The sequence below is a fragment of the Brienomyrus brachyistius genome, chromosome 18 (genome assembly GCF_023856365.1).
Source record: "Brienomyrus brachyistius isolate T26 chromosome 18, BBRACH_0.4, whole genome shotgun sequence".
In the NCBI taxonomy this organism is placed as follows: Eukaryota; Metazoa; Chordata; class Actinopteri; order Osteoglossiformes; family Mormyridae; genus Brienomyrus; species Brienomyrus brachyistius.
Window position 1 is genome coordinate 9,447,997 of NC_064550.1, and position 13,831 is coordinate 9,461,827.

The following is a 13,831-nucleotide window of genomic DNA, read 5'->3' on the forward strand; positions in this document are numbered from 1 at the left end:
GCGGAAGTATTCTCTCATCCCACCCCCTTTGGATGGATGCGTTTGTCCTTTGATCAGACATATGTTGTGAAGGTTTTAGCTTGTGTATATATATGGTTTATGCGTTTTAAGGTAGAAGAATTAATGCTACACAAGTACTCATTTAAGCTAATATTCTCATGTGTTTTTTTCTATTTAATGTATACGTGTTCAATGCAGACTACTTCATTTTTTATTTTGTTGATTTGTGCTATTCTATTAGCTTGAAGCGTTCACATTGTTAACATTGTCCTTAATGTTGTTGTGGGTATTACAGTCTCACTTTAGATGTGACAAAGTTTCTTTTTCTCGCCCACATGAAATGTGCCACTATATTCATTTGTGTGTGTCCCGGGTGATTTTTTCTGTTATCATTTATTTAATTATGTCTCGATAAATATTTATAAGTATGTTATATATATTATAATTAGATATATTCCAGTAACTATGATACAAGGTTTCTTACTGCTTACAGGCAAACGTTATAGTAGACGCCAGTACCAGACATATCACCACCACTAGTAAATTCAGACACAACTAGCTGACAGTGACATTTTTGATTTGGGATATTTTTGTAATGGTGCGTTGCATGCATGTTATGGCGTGTGCAATTGTTCATATCTATAAAACAATGTACAGCATGAGATACGTCTAAGTATTAAAAAATATACAGCATTTCATTAAAAGATTTAGAATTCTTGCCCGGTTTTTCTGCAGTTCTTTTCAGGCAGTATGAGGACAACCGTAATTTACTCTATTTGGGTCCTTAAGCGGGCTCCTCTCCTGCACACACTGCAATGGCGGATTACGATACCTACGATGACCGAGATCGGGCTTACGGCAGTTTTGGAGGAGGAAGAGGGTAGGGAAAGCAGCACGTCGACATTTGCAGATTCCCGATGGAATGGCATATAAGTACACCGGTATTAGCCGTCAAGGTGCCCGGCTGCTGGTGATATGAATGTATATGGTAGGCCCGTGTATTGTGATGGGAAACCCGGCGATAAGGTGTAGGATGGCCGTGTGCGATGAATGGGATGCAGGTATTTGGGAGTGTGGGAATCGCGGACACTGTCCTGCGTTAGCGGCATCCTTTGGTGTTGGGTTTTGAAGGGTTTTTTTTCTCTCGGGTGGCTGCATAAACACGCCGAAGCAGCAGCGAGGCTAAAGCACCAAATGTCGTATTTGTCAGCAGGACGTTTGGCGCCGAAGGTGAACCGATTCACAGGTGAATATGGGGCGCATCTGTCCGAAAGAGGCGGATTAAGGCTGAACTCCCGTTTCGGAAGACCGGCTTGATCTGGCCTCTTTTGCTTTTTGTTGACATACTGATTTCCAGTTTGTTTGGGTGGTTCGGCCCTGTCATTTCAACAACAAAATGGAATGTATTTCTTTACGGTATAATGCTATGCACTGTGAGGTATGTGTTAATGTTAGTATTACAGACGTCTTCATCTTGTCTGCTTTCGACTGTCTTTATGTGGAACTCCTGTCCGAAGGTGTAACTGTGTGGCGTGTGGCGACTTTAATCAGCATACCGCTGCGCTACAAGACGACGGCCCGGGGCATTTTTGGCAACGTCTTCCGTATTTAATAGCTTTAGTGGCGTGTTTTCTAGGTGTTTGGTTTTGTGTTTTATGGATTGAAAGTGACATTCCGTTTAGTCATACTTGACCCGTAAAACAACAGCTGCTCACTTAAAACGTGTCCTGAATGTGCGTACATATTTTTATGAATAAGTGTGGGTGTGTGTAATGTATGTGTTTAGAGTTCATTTAGTTAAATGCTTGCTGAAGAAAGGTGGCCTTTAGCAAACAGCAAGTAACTCAATCTGATTTGCAGGTCTGGCACAGTTAACCTCCATTGTTCGACGTATTTACTGTATTATAATTCTGAAAAGCGGCTGCTGACCCAACCACGTACATAAAGTTGAAAAAAATAATGCATGATGCTTTTTAAATGGTAGTGCTAGTGGCACTTGTCTGGTTTCTAATAATGCAAGTTCTCCTTCTGTATTTCCAGCATGACCGATAAAGGATGCCACTTTCAGTCTGGATGTTTATGTCTAAACATAAGTATTTGCAAAGCAGCTATGTAGTATTTCATTACTACTCCTGGCTGACAATACTTAAGCTGAAATGTTTCAATAAATAACAAGTGTTGTGGCTTCTAGCAACCACCACCACCTATTTAAATAAACATTTTTGGATAAACTTCACCCATTAAACCCGAAGATGTTTTGAACATGAAGACTGCATGATATGTTGTGATGTGTTGTCTATTTAAAGAAAGACAGAAAATGCTTAAGCTGGGGTTAACAAGGTTTTTGGGGGAACTTTCATATGAATATATTTTTCCATCCATGATCCCCTCCCAGGAAGCACTTGGCGCAAAAGAATTTAGTCTAGATGGGATGCAAAAATGAGGCACATATTCGGGGGAGGGGGGTCACTCCAGTGAGTTTTCTTTGTGGGCCAAAGCTTGTGTATCTGCACACTGCTTAACTTGCATCTGCGGCAGTGAGTGGCTTCAAAAATAAAAATAGATCGATCTTGCTTAAAAATGCTTCTGGTCGTTTGTGAAGCAGGGCTCCACTGCGGACTTGGACCGAAGAGAATGGTGCTTTTGTTTTAATTAAACGAAAGCCTGGCATCCCAGCTGTCCACTGCTGGATCCTGTTAAAAACTGCCGGGAGGTTACAGTAAGGTGATGAGCTGGCTTCCTGCTTGGGGGCTCACTGCCGCATTGTTCAGCGCTCAGCACAGAGGGAAGCTGCCGACACGTCGGGCAGGAACCGTCCTGGGCCTCTGATTATCGTGCTGTGGCTTCTCAACTGGTTTTGACACGGTGCCTTTTCTGCACTAATTATCTGAACCGTCCCTCATCAGATATGCTGGTAAGTATTTGTTACTGTTCTACAAGACCTGTCACTCCACTTTTTTTTTTTTAAAAAGTATAAACACATCCTAACCTTGTACATCGCAAAACTGACTGAAGCAGTTAGTGGGGGGGGGATCACTCCAGTGAGTTTTCTTTGTGGGCCAAAGCTTGTGTGTCTGCACACTGCTTAACTCGCATCTGCGGCAGTTAGTGGTTCTCTCAGCTTTATTTTTTGCACCTGATATTTTTGGTGTCTGAAAATCTCTGATTTACAGAAGGCTCTACTTCCTGTTTTTGCTTGGCTGTCCATTGTACGGCCGTGTGACTCTCGTGTCCCCCTGCTGTTTGCACCCTTGTCAGCCATTGGCTGTTTTTAAAAGTCTGGCTGATCTGTACTGATGCTTCTTGAAGACAAAATGAAAGTATTGGTTTTTCTAGTTCTCTCTGCCATCATCATCATCATCATCATATGTGCCTACAGCCTTTTTCTTGTGTATTTTGATGTGTGAACACTCCCTGTGCTATTCTGTTAAGATTATGTCAGAGGAGAGAAACAAAGGCAAAAGAGAGAGAAAAAAGCTTAGGATACAGCATTTCATACTTAATACAACAGAAATAAGCTACTGAATAGAAATTTCGGTGGGAAAATACGCCTTACAGCAGCAGCGTCAGATGTACAGACAGAATAGTGGTTGACCACATACCTTATTTATATCGTAAGTGTGTTGTCTGGTGTTTATTTTTTTAAAGCAGCATTTAACTTGTTTTTTTTCCCTCTTAAGCACTACTTCACTTTGTAACTGCTTCCTTTTAAAAAAGAACATCAATATTATTGTTGTAAATTGCATCTCCCAGTAATACAGTTAAGATGTGTTGCAGCATCTGTCGATCTAAGTGGTGGGCCTACATTTTGTGCTGGCGCTTCTAATATTTCCAGTAAGGAGCACCGGTGTTACAAGTCGATAACGCTCGTCAGGAACCCTGAATTGGCCTTACAGTATGTAGCCTGACTGTTGGAGGAAGTGTGCCACACAGGGGGAGTGCACACTTCATGAGAGAACATGCAAACTTGTAAACATGAAGCACTGCAAGTCTGCAGCTTTATTAACATCCTATACCCATGTAATTAATGGTACAAACCAAAGCACGGCAGACGGGAAAGCTCTGCTCTTCTAAAATATCGAGTGGAGGTACGGAATGAGTTCAGATAGCGCAAGAAAAATCTAAACGCCTAAGAATGCAATGGAATCACCACCAGCAGCTTTCTGCAGCATGCCACCGTGCAGCAAACGCTAGCCTGGAAAGAGAAGATGTCGAAAGATAACCCTTGTTCAGTGAAAATGACAGAAGCTCTTGGGTGATATGATGTTCTTGAGAGAGAGCGTGATGCTTTATGAGGTACACGGTGCGTGAACCACTGTTTTAGACAGTTCTCGACGACTATGTTTTTAAATCATAATTAAATCTAGCCCACGAGTCCTCCTCTGTAGAAATCGACTTAAAAAATCATTAGCAACCCCCCCCCCCCCCCCATTCAGCTAGTGGTAATCTGCTAAACCAGCTGGTGTTACTTGTTTATTGCTTTTTGGCTTTTTTTTTTGTTTTTTGAAGTGCTGTGCATGTGTGTGGGTGTAATAATTTACACCTGATATTTCCTGATATTTTGAAATGAATTTTTAAAATATTTTTATTGTTTAATATACATCGCGGGGGGGCGGCATGGTGGTGCAGTGGTTAGCACTGTTGCCTCACACCTTTGGGACCCGGGTTCGAATCTCCGCCTGGGTCACATGTGTGTGGAGTTTGCATGTTCTCCCCATGTCGTCGTGGGGTTTCCTCCAGGTACTCCGGTTTCCCCCCACAGTCCAAAGACATGCTGAGGCTAATTGGAGTTCCTAAATTGCCCGTAGGTGTGCATGTGTGGGTGAATGGTGTGTGAGTGTGCCCTGCGATGGGCTGGCCCCCCATCCTGGGTTGTTCCCTGCCTCGTGCCCATTGCTTCCGGGATAGGCTCCGGACCCCCCGCGACCCAGTAGGATAAGTGGTTAAGAAAATGGATGGATGGAATATACATCGCCCATCCCAAAATGGTATCTGTGAAAAGCAGACAGTGAGCGCCTGCTCTCATCTCGTACTCGGTCTTCTTTACCTGAGAATTTGCTCTTCAGACGGCAGGCAAAGCCTTCAGAGAGACATTTCACACCTCTGACCCAACCGCATCCGTGGCGTCCTGGTCCACGCTGATGGTGTTTGAGTGTGGTCGTGCCCCGGCCGTCGTCTCCTCTCTGACGGGAGTCCTTTCCGAACAGAAGACCCCGAGGTGGCAGTGGCTCAGGAGGACCCCGCAAGCAGAAGGAACTGCCCTCCGAGGCGCCTTATACCGCATACGTGGGAAACCTGCCTTTCAACACGGTGCAGGGTGACATCGACGTCATCTTCAAAGACCTCAGCGTCAGGAGCGTCCGACTGGTTAGAGATAAAGAAACGGACAAGTTCAAAGGTACGCAGGTACCTGTGTCTGTGTGCCTGTCGATATTATCTCATAGGACTCGCATCAAGATTTCACTTGATTAGAGGCAAAAATGTTTTGTTTTTACATTTTTTTTTTTGCAAATATAATTAAGGTCCAATATTCTTCAATATTGCCTACCCTCATACCTGGGCATTAATCTGAATCTCAGCCTAGCTGTACAAGAGATTCTTGACTCCTCAACATGCATATTTGTAATGTGCTATTTGTCTGACTTGTATGTTGCTTTGGACAAACCCAACTGCTAAATATGTGTGAAATGTAAATGTGTAGTATCTCACTTTGTTACGGTGCATAGGTGTCTGTAAGTGTTCTTGATCTCTGTTTGGCCAGAGTGCTTTTGGGAAACGGCCCTCGGTTGAGGGTGAAACGTGTAGCCAGCGGTTTGAAACCTTCTGTTCGCCTCAGGTTTTTGCTACGTGGAGTTCGACGACTTGGAATCCCTGAAGGAAGCCTTGACGTATGACGGCGCCGTAAGTTTATTCCGAGCCAGTTTTGGGGACGGCAGCCTGCCGGAGGAGTGATCGATCGGGCAGCAGGAGATAGTCTCTCCCCTCTGCGTCTCTCTCGGCCAGCTCCTGGGAGACCGGACGCTGCGTGTGGACATCGCGGAGGGCCGCCGGCAAGAGAAAGGAGGCGGGGGCTTTGGCTTCCGGAAACAGGACGATAGAGGTGCCCTCCTTTCGTTAGCCATGTCTCTGGTTCCATTCTGAAGAGTCTTCTCTCATCTGCTGCAATCGCTCTCATTCCTGTGAGCCCTGTGCTGTAGACAGTCCCTGACTGACCAGCACTCTCGGGTTGTAACTTAAAAATGCACAATACAGCTCTAAAAATTTGAGACCGCTCTACTTTAAAAAAAAAAAAAAAAAAAATCAGCTTTTTTAAATCTGGGTTTAATCGTGGTTCTGCTGGCAGAAGGTTACACTGAGCAGCAGGCTGCTTCCAGGCTCAAAGTTTCTAAGACAGCAGTACAGAAGAATAAGGTGAAGCAGGAGACACTGGGAACAACCAGAAACCAGCCAGGTACAGAGCAGAAGCGAGACTCTAATGCCAGATGAGCGTGAAGTGCAGGTGTGAAGTGCACTAGTAGGACAGTTCAGATCAGGCTCCCAGAAGCAGGACTGAAGTCCCATAAAGCGAGGAAGAAGCCCTTCATCAATGAGAAACAGGGAAGAGCCAGGCTGCCATTTTCATATATACACTATTCACAGACGCACAGCCATAAACTGAGAAATGAGTGAAACAAAAAATTGTGCTGTGGTCTCTTAATTGTTTCCTGTGTCTGTTGTATTAAGCGTAAATTTCTGCATCTTACGCTGATTTTCCCTTACCGGAGTAATGACTGTTAAGTTTCTTCCAGGCTTTTCTTTCTCCTCTCTCATTCTTCATTGCCCATCCTCATAGCACTGCCTTCCCACATCGCCCTGATTTTTAGTGCATGCTTGTTTAAACATGCTGTGTAAGGCGGACCACACTGAGTGGGGTAGTTTCCAGAAAGCGTTCCTCTGCGTCCGTCTGCCTTCTTAAATCCCATCTCCTAGAACATGTTCTTCCGGCCTTCTGAGCCGCCGCCGGCTGCGATAGGCTGAAGGAGGGGTTGGGGGTGGGGCTGGAGGCAGCACCCCCCACCCCCCGCAGCTCCCTCCTTGTCAGTAATAAAAACTGTAATTTAAAGTAAAGTAATAAAAGTAATAAAAAAGCCATGTCGCTTTCAGGCTCTCGCGGCCCCAGAGGAGGGGGACGGGATTCCCGGGATGACTTCGACCAATCAGCAGGTGCGCAGTAAATATCTGGGCCCGCCCCTACGCACTCTGCCCGAAAGCCTGAAAGTCCTCGGTTTGGGATCTGATGACTGATTTGGACCCTCACCCCCTGATCCTGCTGGCCTTCAGAACAACCCTTAATTTTGTTTAGGGAGGGTACGGGCTTGTCGTCCCCCCCCCCCATGATTACATCCCATGCCCATTCTCACTGACAGTGAAGAGGTTGCTAGCTGCTCCAAGGTGCTTCTGCCGTTCATCGCCCTTCTCTCCCTTCCAGGTTTTAGAGACGATGACTTCATGGGTGGGCGGGGTCGAGGCGGCGGTCGTCCCGGTGACAGGAGGGGCCCCGGTTCCGGAGGGATGGGTCGTTACAGAGACGGACCTCCTCGCGGCGGTTCTGCGGACTTCAGGGAACCTTCTGAGGGTGTCTCATCTTTTCATTTTCCTCCAAAAAGATGCTTTTGCTCTATCAGGGAAAGTACAAATTTGTATCTTTGAGGGTACAATTACTTGCCACTGGGGCTGTACCCTGAAGGGTCTGCCAATTGTACCCTAGCTGTATGTAAATATACCTTTTAAAGTTACAGAAATGGATTCTGACAAACATTTTTGTACCACTGAAGTACATTAATATTGTTTGTACTTTGGGGAAAACTTTTCACTTTTTTTCTGAAAGTGTAGTTCAGGGCTCTCTCTGCTGCAGCTGATTGGGCCATCAGTGTAGTTCCGTGTAGTAAATAAGTTCTTCAGTAAATACTTTGTGGGGTAGGAATGAGGTGTGATATTTGTAATAAAATATTACAAGCATTCTCCAAGTCAAACTCATATTCTGCCACTAAGTATATTAAGGCCACAGTCCTAACGCTGCCTTTGTCTCCCAGAGGAACGAGCTCAGAGGCCGCGGCTACAGCTGAAGCCGCGCACCGTGGACGCCCCCCTGAACCAGGTCGCCAACCCCCACTCCGCCATATTCGGCGGCGCCAAGCCGCGTGAAGAAGTCATCCTCAAAGAGAAGGACTGAGCCGGGCTGTGGACGGGCCCCCTTCCATCTGGGGGGGGGGGGGGCGTCGTAAGAGGAGGGCATGGGACTGTAGAGAACTTTTACATGCCAATGGGGAAGATGCCGTCACCACGGTTACGGTTCCCGCCAGTTAGACGAGCCATGACCCTCCTCCCTGCCACTTGAGCAAAATTATATATATTCAGCTGCAAGTAAACAGAGACACACAAACACGCACACACACGCAAACACGCTCTCAGATCAAGCAGCTCGTGAATGCATGTCAGCCGTTTAAAAAGTGGTTTTTATTGTACACCTCTGCTTTCCTGTTCTTTGTGCCTGCTTTGTACAGTAGCTCTCTCTCTCTCTCTCACTCGCTCCCTCCCTCCTTTGGATGGACAGATTAGTGTCAGCCACTGGACAGTAAACAAAAGTTTACTTTCACCTTGGAAAAGTTTGCCCCTGAAAACGACAGACTGAGCTGTATGTTCTGACTTTTGTTTGTTTGTTTCTGCAGTCTGGCTCTCGCCATTCTGCGCCGCGTCTGAACACAAAGCCTTTGAATCTCCAGGTGTCGCAGTCACACCATCAACACAATGCATGTAATTTGTGCACTTTTTCTGTTTTATCGTTAGTTTTCTTTCCTACGCTTGTGATCTTGCAGCCAGACTAAAAACGGCTCACTGTCTAAGATGGGACTATCCGCTCTTCATACAAAATGTGTCTCCTGGAATATCCAGTTTGTGGATATGCTGTCCTTACGCTGAGGCACTCCTTAGTCCTGGAGGTTCGCTTATTTTTAAATCGTAGTGATTGTTTTGTTTTTTTTCGTTCTCTGAAGAACTAATAAATGCATATTGTTGCATTATTCGGGGAATCTAGGTTCAGTCGGCTGACTTTGTGCATTGATCTCTCAAAGGTTCCATCAGGGTGACGGTTGTTTCTCTTACATGGTGCATGTCTTCTACATCCAGGGTTTCATACCTTGTTTCCAGTATTGGTTTCTGTTGCCTTTCCTGAGGGCCCTGCTTCTTCCAAACGTGACTTTTCGCCTGTTAAATACACACAGTCTACCTATGTTCATTATTTTACAGTGTAGGAGACTGATTACCTCCCTCACCGCCCCACGAAAATCCTAAATGACACTTAAATCGCGTGCAGCTGACCTTTTGGCTTCTCTTCACCTGTGATTACAAAGGGTCTTGACCCCAGTCGATTTTTATTTGACCTGCATCCAGTCTGTACCTTCCTGCATTGATGAAGTGACGGTGGCAGCCAGACTGAGGGGGCTTAACTTCCTGCACAGCAGGTTTGAGTTTCGTGTTACAGCAATGTTTGTGGTCATCCTCGAATTTGTGTCATTCTCCGTAAGTGACGGTAGTGATGTGATTCGATGGCATCCGGTCCTTCTAAACTCAGTAAAATGTACTGACTTTATCATATATAAAGCTTATGGGAGGTTAACAAAATGCAGCATTACATTTTAGCCATCCTCTACTGAGTAAATAAGAAATGGCCAGAGTCTGCTTAGATCCAGGAGGTAAAGCCTGAGAATATGTATTACAGACACTGACATTTTAAGAAACTTAGCTAAGTGTTTGGTGTGGTTGTTCTTGTAGGAACCTTCGTTTTCCCCTAAAATGTTATTGCAATAAGATGTGATCTTATTGATGTTCGTCAAAATCTAGTTTTTGACCAGGTGTGGAGGTAGATGGTAGGCGCACATAGACCTTCAGGTCTTACAAAGCAAGCACTTAGCGATGCGTGCCCACTTAGTGACGTTACGTAATTGTAAGTCAGTCTCTGAAGTTGCTTCTAGTGCCTTGAATGAGGTGGCGTGCCCCTAAGACGACGCACGTCTTATTTTTTTTTTCTGTGAAGTTCGGAAATTGACGTGTCTGATGTGACCGCTTTCGAACTACAAACCAGGAAAGCTTTACGTGAACTCGATACACCCCCCGCGGTGACTAACCAGGGCGTAGCTCTTAAACTCAGTACCGGAAATTTGCAATGTTTCTTCATTGGCTTTACCTCTATTTCGCTCAGCTGCTGCTACCTTTCAAAAAACAAAAGAGGCCTGTTCATTGTCATGTGTTCGTAACATGGTGCTTTGTGACTGGAGACGCTCTGACAAGGCTGAATTGCATGATAACTTTGGGGGAGTAGGGTCTAGATTGCAGTCAGACAAGCCTCCCACCTTAACTGCTCGGAACTGGAAGGACCCAGGTGTAAAAGATTGTGTCCGTTTTTGCCAAGGTTGTTGTAATTGGTTTATGTAGTATGTCAGCTGCCCTATTCGTATAATTAGGAACTCAGCAATTTTCATCCTGCATCACCATCAATAATATCAATGACATCAATAATAAGAACAATTTGGTAGGTATATCTTGCAGTCTGTTGGTTGTTTCGCCAGCCTGAACTCCCCCTGAATGTTTGAAGGTGTGTATTGGCAGCAAGACTGGATTCTTTATGTAGAATTTCTCTTTGCCTACCCCGGGATAGCGATTTTCGTTCTTATCGGCAGGTTGCGCTTTTAAATGAGGATGCCTCACCAACTGAGATTTTGCTTTATAAGAAACATTTCAAGAGGAAATAGAAAAAGAAAAAAATGTTCGCTATTTTGTGAATCTCGAATGAGTTCCATAACCAATGTTTTCTTTGTTGCTGTTCTAAGCAAAATTGCTAATGTGTTTGGTTTAACTTGCCAAATTCTCCTTTTGTTAATCTTTCTTTAGTATGTCATCTCTTTACTTTGTATCCATTTGTAAAATTTTTAAACTGCTTTGAACTTGTAAATTCTTGAAGTGATTTGATCATGTATGTGGACAGTCAGTGGAGTAGATAGGCGTTTGCTGGGTGTCTTACATACATGTATGCTAAAGTTTTGCACAGCTGGATGTGAAACAGGGTATGTGTTATGAAAGTTTGCCTTTTGAAACCTATGTAATGTGTGAAGGAGGACTGAAACTGGTTTTAAAGTCTAGAGCATGATGAATTCAGTAATTGTATAGTCCGTACACATTTAGTTTCTATCAGATTGATAGTCTTGTTTTTAAGAACAAAAATTCTGATAATTCTCGAGTCTTAAAACTACTGTGTTGATTTACATGGAATATGTCAATAAATCTTGGCTCTGTACTCTTAAAGATTTAACAGGAATGTGCCGCCGATGATGTTTCCCCGTTGATTATGCGCGCAGATTGGGAGCACCCTTAGGATTAGTCGGAGTGGCGTTCCTGTGAATAGCCGCTGCATTTAGCATTAAACTTCATTTCTGGACAGTTGGGTTTGTGAAGATGAACTCAATATATATATATATTGAGCACAGTCATATTCGAGTCACAGCTTTCTAGATTACCAATATGTTATTTGTTGCAAAACTGAGGCATTCCCAGTAATTACGCTGAGGTTAAAACTAAAGTTTAGGATGCTTGTTTTAGATCTCTTCCTCCCTACACCCCCCAATTTAAAAATGTATGAAAAGCAAATTTTATATGCAAAAAAAAAATGTAATCAAATCTTTTATTTGTGCAATACTGAAGTACCTAGTTGATTCACAATGTATTTTGTTGGTGTCTGATACATGTGCGACGCCTGTATCCAGGTCGCCATACGCAGTGGTGAACGACTGCTAGCAGATCTACGCTTCGGCCTTCTGTTAAAATTTCTCTTGATTTACGTCTTTTCCAAAAAAAAACATAGGTGCTCCCAATCTCTCCCAGAAGCCATCTGAACAATGCAAAGAACGGAATTTGTCAACCACAGGAACATCCTGGAGGAACCATTCCCTGATGCCTTCAGACGAGGTGGTCCAGTGGAACTCCAGAAATCGTCTGTAAGCGTCAAAAACACAGATTGCAAGAGACATGTTTTTCTTAACTGTCACGAAAGTGACTGACGCGCGTGTCAGATATGGGGGTCTGCTGATCACGCACTGGAAGCCGGGCGCTAGGGGTGAGCCGCTGCTAGTTACTGGACCAGAAGCCTGAGTCATGGTAACATCCTGCTTATAGACGCCATTGCAGGGCGGATGCTGCCTTCCGACTGAATCTGTGAGAGCAGGAGGGTATGAACCATCTGTTAAACCTATATTACACAGATGTACTACAAATAAACATTATTTAACATGGGTGGAGTGAGGTGTGAAAGTATATTTTAAAATTAATTAAAATTAACACCTAATTATTTGAAATAACATCAGTCAATGCCACTCTTTCTTATTTGAGGTACCTGCGTCTGACCACATTGGCCAGCGGGGCCTGGTCAGCATTTTAGCTGATTTCAGCCAAACTGGTATTCGCTACCAATCATAGTTAAATATGAGCAGAATTATTTAAGAGCTTGTTGCAAGATACCTTGTGTCATATAAGCAATGTAATGAAGGGGAAGAGCATGTAACAGGACAGGCGAATTACTTCAAAGTTTAAAAATGAAATGACACCTTTCTTAAAGAAGTCTTAAAGGAAGCTTAAAGGAATCATCGAAAGCCAAGTACTGCCCATAGAGCACTTTGATCATTTTGAAGTAAATGACTATTGAAGCACTGGCTGTTTCAAAGTAAGCATCTGTTTTCACCTTAGTCTAAGAATATATGTCTTGGTGCAAGCTAATATGAATTATCTCAGTTCTGTAGTCGACTATAAATAGGTTTTGTTTTGAGAACTGATACGTTTCACTGAGTTTTACACACATATACGCATGGCGGCAACATGATTGTAATGCGTCGGGGGCGGGGGGGGGGGGGCCAGTACCGAATGCTTTGGAATTAAATATGTCTCAGAAGGATTCAGCCCTGCAAATGATTTCAGATGTTACTGGATTAGCCCTGGTACAGACATATCATTGGCAGTTTTATCGTGGTATAGCACACCCAACAAATACAGCTCTGGAAGAAATTGAGACCAATTGAGTGTGTGTGTGTGTATCAATGGGTATGTATATATATGCATGTATATATTTATGTGTGTATTTTAAATCAGCATTTTTAAATTCTGGTTTAATCCTGGATATGCTGAGAGAAGGCCACAATACGTGACTGGCTGCTTCCAGGCTCAAAGTTTCTAAAACAACAAGGTGAAGCAGGAGATACCGGGAACGACCAAAAACCAGCCAGGTACAGGGAGGAAGAGACATCCTGATGGCAGAAATGACAGTCAACTTATCAGACAGTTTCTCATGAATCATAGGATGACCTCAAGTGACCTTCAAAATGAACAGGGAACATTAAGGGCAGGTGTGAAGTGCACTGATAGGACGGTTCGCATCAGGCTCGTAGAAGCAGGACTGAAGCCCCATAAAGCAAGGAAGAAACCCTTCATCAATGAGAAAGGGAGAAGAACCAAGCTGCATTAAAAAAAAAATGCATATATTATTCAGAGATGTACACCCATAAATCAAGAAATGAGTGAATGAAAAAACTGCTGTGGTCTCTTGTTGTATGTAAAGCAAAAATGAATGATTTGTGGGAAATGGTTTATAGAAAACAATGGCAGCAAGATTCCCATCCTCCAGACCTCCCACAACTCTGAATAGAATAAGCAGTTTCAGAAGATGGATGGATGGATGGATGGAACAATGGCTAACCACTGAAAGATGCTTCGTACATTAGTACTCAGATGCTACACCTATATACTTGCGTCA

The 13,831-nt window shown here is 43.9% G+C and overlaps 1 protein-coding gene across 4 annotated transcripts; it reads left to right on the plus strand.

The window, feature by feature from the left end:
- Positions 1 to 42: 42 nt before the first annotated feature.
- Positions 43 to 11,344, plus strand: LOC125712783 (eukaryotic translation initiation factor 4H-like). 4 transcript variants are annotated; one of them, XM_048983217.1, is made up of 7 exons: positions 44 to 880; positions 5,208 to 5,398; positions 5,837 to 5,901; positions 6,004 to 6,100; positions 7,144 to 7,203; positions 7,469 to 7,615; positions 8,073 to 11,344. In XM_048983217.1, the coding sequence occupies exons 1-7, from the start codon at positions 816 to 818 to the stop codon at positions 8,210 to 8,212; spliced, it is 765 nt and encodes a 254-aa protein (XP_048839174.1). In that variant the 5' UTR covers positions 44 to 815; the 3' UTR covers positions 8,213 to 11,344. The 4 variants fall into 4 exon arrangements, with proteins under 4 accessions (XP_048839176.1, XP_048839177.1, XP_048839174.1 ...); XM_048983218.1 differs by having other exon boundaries at positions 5,211 to 5,398; XM_048983219.1 differs by lacking the exon at positions 7,144 to 7,203 and having other exon boundaries at positions 43 to 880.
- The last annotated feature ends 2,487 nt before the right edge of the window (positions 11,345 to 13,831 follow it).

What these genes read in the sequence shown, in the direction of transcription:
- LOC125712783 (XM_048983217.1), top strand. Translation starts at nt 816, where the DNA reads ATGGCGGATTACGATACCTACGATGACCGAGATCGGGCTTACGGCAGT. An exon ending in CCTTGACGTATGACGGCGCC is followed by an intron (nt 5,902 to 6,003) that starts GTAAGTTTATTC and finishes TCTCTCGGCCAG; the next exon opens with CTCCTGGGAGACCGGACGCT. An exon ending in CTTCAGGGAACCTTCTGAGG is followed by an intron (nt 7,616 to 8,072) that starts GTGTCTCATCTT and finishes TTTGTCTCCCAG; the next exon opens with AGGAACGAGCTCAGAGGCCG.